This window comes from Rhododendron vialii, chromosome 9a (assembly GCF_030253575.1).
Source record: "Rhododendron vialii isolate Sample 1 chromosome 9a, ASM3025357v1".
NCBI lineage: Eukaryota > Viridiplantae > Streptophyta > Magnoliopsida > Ericales > Ericaceae > Rhododendron > Rhododendron vialii.
Genome location: NC_080565.1, coordinates 39,736,755 through 39,747,895, shown reverse-complemented (window position 1 = coordinate 39,747,895; position 11,141 = coordinate 39,736,755). Strand labels below are relative to the sequence as shown.

General features: G+C 39.5%; 1 protein-coding gene across 1 annotated transcript; it reads left to right on the top strand.

The window, feature by feature from the left end:
- LOC131300810 (RNA-binding KH domain-containing protein RCF3) lies at positions 1-7,849 on the top strand. The gene is made up of 8 exons (XM_058326809.1): positions 1-989; positions 3,473-3,952; positions 4,775-5,023; positions 5,571-5,837; positions 6,739-6,815; positions 6,905-7,013; positions 7,231-7,357; positions 7,521-7,849. The coding sequence occupies exons 1-8, from the start codon at positions 324-326 to the stop codon at positions 7,538-7,540; spliced, it is 1,995 nt and encodes a 664-aa protein (XP_058182792.1). The 5' UTR covers positions 1-323; the 3' UTR covers positions 7,541-7,849.
- Positions 7,850-11,141: the final 3,292 nt, after the last annotated feature.

The following is an 11,141-nucleotide window of genomic DNA, read 5'->3' as shown; positions in this document are numbered from 1 at the left end:
GCCCTCGCCACATCACCTCCTGTAGACATGTTTAGAGAGAGAGAGAGAGAGAGAGAGAGATTGAGAGAACGAGGGGAGAGAGAGAGCGAGAGAAAGAAAGACAGTACAGTAATCAGACACCTCAAACATGTTATGTGACTGTCCTGTCCTGCTCTGCTGAGCTTAGTTTTTAGGGTTTGAACTCTCTCTCAAAATTTCCCAAGCAACACGAAAAACTCCGAGGACGGTAACGAATACCTCTCCCGAGCAAAACCTAATCTCGGATTTCCTAGATTTTGAGCACATTATTACTCCATTGATACTCGAGTTTTGAAACCCCAGATATGGACCGATCAAGATCCAAGCGCTACTACTACGACCAAGATTACGAGTCCGAAAACCCACCCCGTACGAAACAACGCTACAGCAACCGCAGTCACAGCAGCAGCCACCACCATTACGACCACCGCCGCCCTTCCGCCGCCCCGCACGGCGGCGGCCGGAAAACCCAGGATCCTTCCCTCATGGTCACGACCAGCTACCGCATCCTCTGCCACGACCTGAAGGCCGGCGGCGTGATAGGTAAATCAGGGAGCATAATCAAAGCCATTAGGCAACACACGGGAGCTTGGATCAACGTGCACGAGTTGATTCCTGGTGACGAGGAGAGAATAATTGAGATAACGGACACGAGGCGGCGGGATCCGGAGGGGAGAATGCCGTCATTCTCGCCGGCCCAGGAAGCGTTGTTTTTGATTCATGAGAGGATACTGGAGAGTGATGCGGGTGGGTATGTTGGGGGAGAGGATGACGTCGATTACGGGCGGGGCGGAGGGGGGAATAGGGTTGCCACGAGACTGGTGGTGTCGAGGATGCACGTGGGGAGTTTGTTGGGGAAAGGAGGGAAGATAATTGAGCAAATGAGGATGGAGACTAAGACTCACATTAGGATTTTGCCTAGGGATCACTCTCTCCCTCGGTGTGTCGCGCTTTCGGAGGAAATTGTTCAGGTTTTGTGGTCGTTTATTTTTGTCTTTCATCGAGTATCTACAGCTTTGAACTTGATAAAGACTAGAAAAAAAAGGTTCATGGACGAGTAAAAGACTGAAATTCATTTGAATTCCTGGTGAATTGAGATATGGCTCTGGTCTTATCTTGCTTTTATTGAAGCTGATTGTGGTCTGTTGGACCCAGTGGTGAAACACAGACTTGTACCTACTGGGGCTCGAACCCCATCCATTTCTACAGTGATAACATAAAGTATATTCTGCTAGGTCCAAGGAAGAGATTAGATTGTGTGGGTTCGAACTACCTGCGTTTCTGCATTAATGACAAAAGTGTATTCTGCTAGGTTCGAGGAAGAGAGTAGATTGTGTGTATATGCTTAGTTGCCTTTTGATTTTACGCACATGATCAAAAAATGGTTCAAATTTAGAATTTTAAGGATGGCTCTCTTCCTCGGTATACCTCACTTTCGGAGGAAATTGTTCAGGTTTTTTGGTCGTTTATTTTTAATCTTTCATTGGGTATCTACAGCTTTCAACTTGATAAAGACTAGAAAACAAGTTCATGGATAAGTAAATACTGAAATTCATTTGAGTTCCGGGTGAATTGAGATCTTGCTCTGGTCTTATTGCTTTTATTGAAGCTGATTGTGGTCTGTTGGACCTAGTGGCGGATGCAGAATTTGTACCTAGTGGGGGCTCGGACCACATGCATTTCTACACTATTGACAAAAGTGTATTTTGCTATGCCTGAGGTGGCTGAGGAAGAGACTAGCTTGTGTGTATATGCATAGTTTCCATTTAATTTTATATATATGACCCAAAAAATGGTTGCTAATTTAGAATTTTAAGGATCACTCTCTTCCTTGGTATGTTTTGCTTCGGAGGAAATTGTTCAGGTTTAGTGGTAGTTTTTCTTTTAAACTTTCATGTCTTTGTTGGGAATCTACAGGACTACAGCTTTAAACTTAATAAGGACTAGAAATCAAGCTTGTGGATAAGAAACTGAAGTTCATTTGAATTCCTGGTGAATTGAGATCTGGCTTTGATTGAAGCTGATTGTGGTTTGGTGGGCCTAGTGGCAGACGCAGATTTTGTACCTAGAGGGGGCTTGAACCACATGCATTTCGACATTCATAACAAAAAGTGTATTCTGCTAGGTCCAAGGAAGAGACTAGATTTTATGCATACGAATAGCTGCCATTTAATTTTATACAAATGACCAAAAAATGGTTGATAACTTAGAATTTTAGGATTTGTTTGCACACCTATTTAAGATTTTTAATATTTTTTCTCATTCAAGGAACTTGCAAGGGCCAATCCCACGAAAAGCTGACAGACTAGTATAACATGTGAAAGTATTTTGATTTGAGCTGAGCCCTGGTACCCCCTGGCACCCCCTTGTGGCTGCCCCTGGTTGGACCTCTTCAAATGCTGCATTTGACACTGCCTTGATCTTATAATCATCACATTCTCATTGACACATCTACTTGAATCGCTGGCGAAGAAATGAGCCATGACACTGGTTTTACATTGCTCTGATTGAGGCTAAATATGTGTCTTGGACCTTTTTTGTATCTTGAATGTGCTTTTTCGGCCAAGTTCTCATGACTGTCGCCTTGACTTCTTAGAACATTCAGCTCATTTTCTCTGCACTGATTCTATGTGTAGGCTCTGGCACTCACGGTTATACAAACGATGAACTACAAATAAAAGTCACAAGAGGCAGTTCTCTGTTTCTTTCTAAATCTTTAGACAAATCATTATCAGTTGGTTTGTTTCATCTTTTTGTTATATACTTCCCCATTTTGGAAGGGTTTACGTGGGTATTGGTTAGCTCAACTCTTGGGAGTTAGATAGCCTTTTGTGGGTACTGATTGAAGTATTATATCAGGCCTAACATCCTCAACGAAGCTCTAGTTGTTGGATTCCATGTTTGGATGTTGTCTGATGTTGAGGTTAGTGTGATATTGTCTTCCTGTTTTGATCAGTGGGCTGGTGGGCATTGTCCACGATAAGTTTATCGTTACCAAACTTAAATGATGGGAGTGTTTTTCTTTTCTTTTTTCTTGAAAATTGACACAAGAGTGGTTGATTTCCCCATGTTTGAAGGGACCTTGTGGATTGATTTAAGCAATCCCAATTGAGAAGGGCAGGGATTTAGAAACTGGAGCAAAACAACGGCCTTTTTAATGTGGGTAGAGACTGTATGGAAGGTTTATGACTAGCAATTACTCTTGGAAAACTTGATATTGTGTTTCGGTTTCAGCTATCCATCAGTTCAACTATGGCAGAAATTAAGTACAGTAGTCTATATATGCCATCATTTTGTTGACCTTTTATATTTAGCTTGTGCATTGATACTACCTCCGCATACATGTCCGATATGATGGGTCATAACAGTTAGTAAATACGTTTATACATGTATACCTGTAGGTGTAGCTTATGTGAAAAGGCCTTATGATATTTGTGGTTTTGTCTCCTCACAGGTAGTTGGTGATATGAATGCTGTGAAGAATGCTATGTCAATTATTTCATCACGCTTGAGGGAGAGCCAACATCGTGATCGCACTAATTATCATGGTCGACCGCAGTCACCAGAGCGGTTCTATCCTCCTGATGATGATTTTATTCCTCACATGAACAATACACCACGTAGAACATCTGTGGATGGTTTTGGGTCAAGATTATCTGGTGGTTACACCAGTGAAAGAAGCAATAACTATAACCCACGTTCATCCGGGTATGAAATGGAGCTTGGGTCCGCTCCTTCAGCTGACAATGCACACCTATTTTCTGGTGACGATCTTGTATTTCAGATACTTTGCCCCATTGACAGGGTTGACCGTGTTGTTGGAGAGTCGGATGGAATCATAGAGTTGCTTCAAAATGAAATTGGTGTGGATGTCAAGGTTGCTGATCCAGTGGCTGGGTCAAATGAGCAGATAATTATCATTTCATCTGATGAGGTACCTGCTATCTACGTATAACCTATGTAGCACCTATGGAAATGGACATGAGCATGGGCACGGAAATTCTCAAAAAATGGGTACAGAGACACAGCGGGTGACACGGCAAAAGTGTTTTTAAATCTTTTTAGTGCTCTGTACTTACATTGTAACCACTAAAGATTTAGGTTGGGCTTCCCTCGAATGCGTGATCAACTAATTGTGTGCCTAAATAAATACATATGTTTTAGATTACAATTTTAGCCCAATATTTTTGAAGTTACATATTTACTCCTGAATAATCTTTCAAAATTTACAAAAGTCACCCCTCCGTGTCCCGATGTGTGTCAACCCAAGTGTCAGGCGTCCGACCACAAAAACCTTTAGATTTAAAAGACAAGCCGCTTGGCACGTCCCATACATACTTTGGCGTGTGTACGGCGATCTCCTAGGTGTGTTGGTGCTTCATATTTGTCTACCATATATGTAATAGGTGTGACCAGTTCGCGCGGTTTGGGGGCACTAAATATGGTTGTTGACTTGTTGGGTTGATGTTCAAGTGTTCAACCACTCATATGGGATGCATATCCCACGCCTTTCTCAAGTTTCTTATGAGTCAATGTGACATAGGTTGACCTGTTAAGTTTTCAAAATGGTAAAACATCTCATCATTTTCATTTTCCTCATTCCGGGTCTTTTTTGGTATAGCAATCGTATTAAAATCCAACAATAAGTTGATAATACTAGTTGTACGATTGTTAATGTTCTTTCTCAAATGATTCCTTTCATCTTTCTGCATTGTTTTATGTGCTGACATTTGTGGTGGTATATGTATGTTCCCAGGGTCCTGACGATGAGCTGTTTCCTGCCCAAGAAGCTTTGTTACACATCCAAACTCGCATTGTTGACCTTGTTCCAGAAAAAGAAAATAGAATTACTACTCGATTAGTTGTTCCATCGGGCGATATTGGATGTTTAGAGGGAAGGGACGCATCATTAGCTGAGATAAGAAGATTAACTGGTGCAAACATACAAATCCTGCACAGGGAAGAACTTCCAGTTTGTGTTTCAGGGACTGATGAGATTGTACAGGTTTGTCGCTAAAAGTGTGGAGGAGAAAGCACTCTTTTACTAACCTAAACAAAGAAACTATATAACTGAACTAAACCAGTCTGGTACGATGAGCTAAAGTGACCTCTTTGCTTCGTCTCAGGAACGAATGGGTGATCCCCATGTGCTGGACAGATCATAGATTAGTTTGTCTTGAGCATCTAGTTGGGTCTTGTCTTTCTGTGGATCCCTAATCAGGAAAACCTGCAGTACCAAACACATTAGGCAGTGAAATATCCCTTAGCATGAAAAAATGTTAGTTCAAACACAGATGCCTTGTTAGTTCAAATACAGATTTAAAGAATGAGTGGATATGGAAAATCGATACTTGTTTTCACTATGCGTGACGTGTATCTCCTGCAAATTAGTATTGTTTCTGTCCCTTTTTTCAGAGATATCTTTTGGGTGACATGATTATAGCGAACGATTGTTGAATGTTCTGAAATCTAGGTGTCATAAGTGTCCAATAAAGGACATGGGTATTGTTTAGTACTTTCAGTTTTGATCATCAACGTCTTTTCCTCTACAGATTGAAGGGGAGATAAAAGCATCTCGGGAGGCTCTTGTTGAGGTGACGTCAAGGCTACGGAGTTGCTTATATCAGGAGTTCTTCCCAAAGGATATGCTAACGCCAACTATGCTTGCATCGAACCCTGTGGCGAATGCAGTGGGACTGGAGGTAGCTTCTTCCCATAATGTGACTCCAGTTCGTGAACGTTATGCTGCTACTGAGACTGACCCTCCTCCTGCAAACTATCTAAATATACAAACCATGGCAGCAGTGCTGCCAGCAAAGGTAGGTAGACATTTGGATCCTCTTATTTCCATTATGTTTGAAAGAAAAAAAGCTCATATTAGCTAGAAAAGCAACATTTCATGAATGAGAAATAACAATTCCACACCATTCTTATCTTAACCCATATAATTTTCCAGTATATGTAATGTATTGCATGTTAATCTTACGTATTGTGAGCGATATAACAATACTAAGGGCCAATTTGGCAAATAAGCCGAATGGTTTTTTTTTTTTTTTTTTTTTTGTCTTTGTTCAAATTTTTTTTGGCATTTGTTAGTTTCATGTCAAATTTTTGTGGATTATTGGTTAGTCTCAACGAGAGGAATCTAAAAAGTAAAAAATTGTGTTCGGAACTCAAAATTTTCTAAATAAAGAGAAAATAAGTCAAAAATCAATTTTTTTGGCTTTATTAAAAAAAATTTGAGTTTTGATCACCATTTTTTACTTTTTCGATTCCTCTCGTTGAGAAAACCAATAACCCACAAAGATTTAACCCGAAACCAAGAAATAAGGGGAAAAAATTATAACGGACAAAAGAAAACGCCATTTGGCTTATTTGCCAAACCGGCCCTATCCATGTACTCGTACCTTCTACCTAACTGTCCCATGATTTAAGTTTAGGAAGGCCTGATGTTTGGTCCCGTACCCACCCTTGATACTCTTGCCCAAGTCCGTGTAGCATAATGTAAAATTTGTACAAATTATGCAGTGAAAAACGTACAAATTATACTGTGAAAAACGTAACTTCATTATACAAACTTCATTTACCTTTTGGAAGTCGACAAACTTCGCAATGACGTTTGTGGCTGAACTGCCATAACTTCATCTGAGCCAAATGCTATAGTTTTTCTATTTCCAAACAAGCCTTGCTTGTAGATCTTGAGAATCAGTCCTTTTGTAGGACTCTGTAGGGTCTGTTAGTGCAACAATGAAGACTGAAAGTGAGCGTCGTGAAGATATGCCAAGCGGGTTGAACAGGTAGTTGATCTCTTCTTCATTTACAATTTTGAAGCTTCAATGTAGTCGTTAACTTTTGTATTCACTTCCTATCTTCATTTTGCTGCTAGAATCCCTGTACCAATTGTCACTAGGAGCATACTGGAAGTAGTCATACCACAGCATGCAGTTCCGAAACTCATAACAAAATCAAAAAACAAACTTGCGCAGATCAGTGAGGTAAGTCTAGGGACTACGATGATAGACTCTTTAGGTTGTATTTATCTACGATAATGTTAAGAAAGAAAATAAAAGATATCTCATTATATCACTAACCTTATGGAAAGATCAGATAAATTTGTGAAAACAAAAGTATCGAATGATCACACAAAGTAAAATTTGGAGTGTTTAACTGGGGCCTAGTTTATAGACGTTGAATTATTCTTAATCAAAACAGCTATCCGGGGCTAGTGTTAAACTCATTGAAGATAGACCAGAGACAACAGAGAAGACCATCCTAATTTCAGGTACTCCAGACCAGGCAGAGAGAGCCCAGAGCTTGCTTCAGGGTTTTATTTTGAGCAGTAAGTCTCTCTCTCTCTCTCTCTCTCTCTCTCTCTCTCTCTCTCTCTCTCTCTCTCTCTCTCTCTCTGTTTGTGAAGCTTTATGATTTTCCCACAGCTTTCCCTGTTAGAATTGACACAAAAAAAAATCCCTTTAATGTTTGTTATTTCCCAATAAATGCAGCCCAAGAAGATGCCCCTTGAAGTTGTGGCAATTTGTGTGCTGGGTCCGGCTTAACTTGAGGGCTGAATGGGGAGATTGCTTTGGGTTTTTTGTCAATATAGTCAGTCTTCCCTGGGTGTAATGATCCTAGAGCAAAGCTATTTTGCTTCCTACTGTAAGCATAGATCGGTATCCGTGTTGTAAATGCAGAGTGAAACTGGGTAGCGCTGTAAAATGGTCCCCCCGGAGCAGCTCTAAAATTTCTCTTTTCAGCATGGTTTTGCAATCAAGTTGAGACTTTATTATTGGTAAACTCTTGTTGCTAATGGTTACCGCCGTATTTTTCATTTCGTTTGTTTGTTGACATGATGGTCGAATGTGCAATGGGTGTTCCGCTTTCTTTTTAAACTTTCTTTTTCAAAAAGAATGGTAATTTCAAGCTCAAATATAATGAAAATGAAAAATAATTTTTTAATTTTTTTTGCACCATTTAAAAGATCTCAATGAAATCTATTAAATAAGATCCATATTGATAGAAAATTATTTGCGTAAATACATGATTTTTTAGCTTGAAATTATCTCTCTTTTCTAAAAGTTTATTTTCCAAGAAACCGGGACACCTCGGAGAACTTATTTGTTAGTTCCTGCAGGCTGCAGCCTTGATTGTTGCACTCGACAATCCGACTAGTTTTTTATTTTTATTTTAGATAATTGCATTGGTTTTGGAGTATCTTTTGCCAATCTTATTTGTGTACAGGTTGACAAAAATAGCCTGAGTTTTGGAATTGAATTGAAATTCTAATGTGTTGACAAAAATAGCCTGGGTTTTGGAATTGAATTGAAATTCCAATGTGTGGAATTGCGACGCAAGCTTTCCGCAGAACTAGTGACAAAACTATAGACCCCATTCCATTAACACTTTTTTTACTTTTTTTGGTTTTCTTTTTATTCAATTTTTTTTCGTGTCTGTTAGTTTTACGCCTCACTTTTTTACTTTTCCAATTTGCGCGAAAAAAATTTAAATAAAGACAAAACTCAAAAAAGTCCTTATTGAAACAACACCAAAAAAATTTTGAATGAAGGATCCAAACACCACATATAGTGAAAATACCCATTTAAATTAGTTTCATTTCTCGCCTTATTTCTTTATAGTATTTCATTTGCAAGAAACCATAAATTTTTTTTAGACAAACAAGATCATAGCATTAAACACCAAACTAATTACATCCACAAGTTAAACCAGCCTGAGCTCTATTATGAGCTGCTTTAATCACAAGTCTCTTTTTTTTTTTTTCACGGCATTAACCATAAGTCTGGAGACCTTTACAACTTTAATATAATTAAAAGAAGAACATAAAAACAAAAGTCCTTAAGGGCCAACTGTAAGTTAGTACTGGCTCCTTGAGAATTACATAAACCATGCACAAAAATCAGAAATCCTATTGGTACCGACGGTACCCATAGGGAAAATGCACCGACGGCCACCGGACGGCCGTCTCCGGTCACCGGACGGCCGATCCGAGCCGTCCAAAAATTTTAAAAAATAAAACCGAGTGGCCTTGCGCGGGAATCAATGGCATCCGAGGTGTGTAGGGTACTTGATCCGAGTACCCCTTTTTCGTGTATATACACGTATATACAAATATACACGAAAAATGGGTGCTCGGATCAAGTACCCTACACACCTCGGATGCCATTGATTCTCGCGTAAAGCCACTCGGTTTTATTTTTTAAAATTTTTGGACGGCTCGGATCGGCCGTCCGGTGACCGGAGACGGCCGTCCGGTGGCCGTCGGTGCATTTTCCCTATGGGTACCGTCGGTACCCATAGCAGTACTCCACAAAAATAGAGCTGAATACAAACTTCAAGAAACCATAATTAAACATGAGGGGTTGATTGGTAAAGATTTTGAGGGAAGTTTTCGGATGCGGGTGTGCCGGCGTTTTTTGAGCTCTTTCTGGACATCGTCCCCGACCAGATTGCATCTTGAGCGTAGCTTGGGGATTGGACTGTTGTTCCTTGGGACTTCTACGATCACTTTCGACGACTGGCTCCTAGTCCGGCAACTGAGTTGCAGGCCTGCTCCGGCAGGGGTGTCAAGAGTAGTGGTGTCTTTTGGCATGTACTCACGTCTAGCTTGTGTTAGTTTTGATTCAATCCTGTATTTTTGTGATGTAATCTGTTTGCCTTCGGACTTCTCCATTGTTTAATGGATTGACGTTTCAAAAAAAAAAAAAAGTGGAAATAGATAGACAGAGATGACAGTAATAAGTGGAGAGAAAATATATTGAAAATTACCCTTTATGATTACCCTCACATTGAAATTCTCTCTAAATAAATACTATTTTTCATTTAATGTAGGTTCTATTGGGATCCGGAGATCCTCTATGAGAATTTCTCCTTGTGAGGATTTTCATGGGATCCAGATCGTCCATTTCAGTAATTAATGGTCCGGATGCAAAACAAGTTTTTTTCGAGGAATAGTTGACTATTTCTTGATTTTTCCTCGGAAAAGTTTTGTTTTCAATCCAGATCATTGATTACCGAAATGGACTGTCCAGATGCAAACCCTCATACTATCCTCATAGAGAGAATTCTTGTACAGAATCTGGATCCGTTCTATTGATCAAGTCCCCTTCCTTTCTTTTTTTTTTTGACAAAAGTGAGAAGATTGTATTGATAAACGCCCAGCGGCACTTACAAAACGGAAATCATTACAAAGAACTTGGACAAAGCCAAACTAATCGTCTAACAAATAGAAAACAAGTAAATCACAAGGCAATTGATGTCTTTTCATCCTAACCCAGACATGACCTGACGCAATAGCGACACTTTTAAACTGCCTAACAACTAATTAAGAGTCTCAAACGAGAAAAAGTGCAAAGTTAAGGATAAAAGACACCAAATACCCAGACGATCAGATGTACTACAACCAAGTATGAACACACCAATGAACTCCCAAAAACTACAAATCTGCCAAGCCGCCACGGATTACCTCGCCAAAGACATCATGTCTCCTTCCAAACAGCTGTTAAATCGTACTTATTGATAAGAGACCAGGTACACTTTCTATTTTTTTCAATAATGAAATTAAAAAGAATTCACCAAAATCCACCTTAACCACTGTAATATTCATTTCTCCCTTAGATGATTTTTTCCATTTAATAACATGAAAGAAAAAAAACTTTGAAACTTCCCTTAAGGATTCCCCTCACTCTCAAATTATCTTCCTCAATAGTAAATTCTTTACAATTACTACTAAATCGTAGATCAATAAGGATAAACTAACGTAGATGTTTTTCATCCACCCCACTCATGCATAACACGGATTCCACGCTTAATAATAATAAACACGTGTTTATCCAGCATACTCTATATTCATAATATTAACGAAGTTTAACTTGTTTGGGTATGATAAAAGAATAGACAAACAAAATAGATAAATCAAAAGAATATTTTTTTTGCCAATATTACATACATTAGCGGGGTGTTAATATGTTATTCAACATACGAAACAACATACAAATAACGTGAATTGCCAATTAAAAGGAATTAGACAAGGAAAATAACGGGGAATGGGACCCGAAAACGGGGGAGGGCCAATGAATACGACGTGAGGCCGCCCTCACACTATCCTTCCC

Excerpts from the sequence above, each read along its gene's own strand:
- LOC131300810 (XM_058326809.1), top strand. The coding sequence starts at position 324 with ATGGACCGATCAAGATCCAAGCGCTACTACTACGACCAAGATTACGAG. Across the intron at positions 990-3,472 it reads TTTCGGAGGAAATTGTTCAG|GTAGTTGGTGATATGAATGC; the intron begins GTTTTGTGGTCG and ends GTCTCCTCACAG. Across the intron at positions 6,816-6,904 it reads ATGCCAAGCGGGTTGAACAG|AATCCCTGTACCAATTGTCA; the intron begins GTAGTTGATCTC and ends TTTTGCTGCTAG.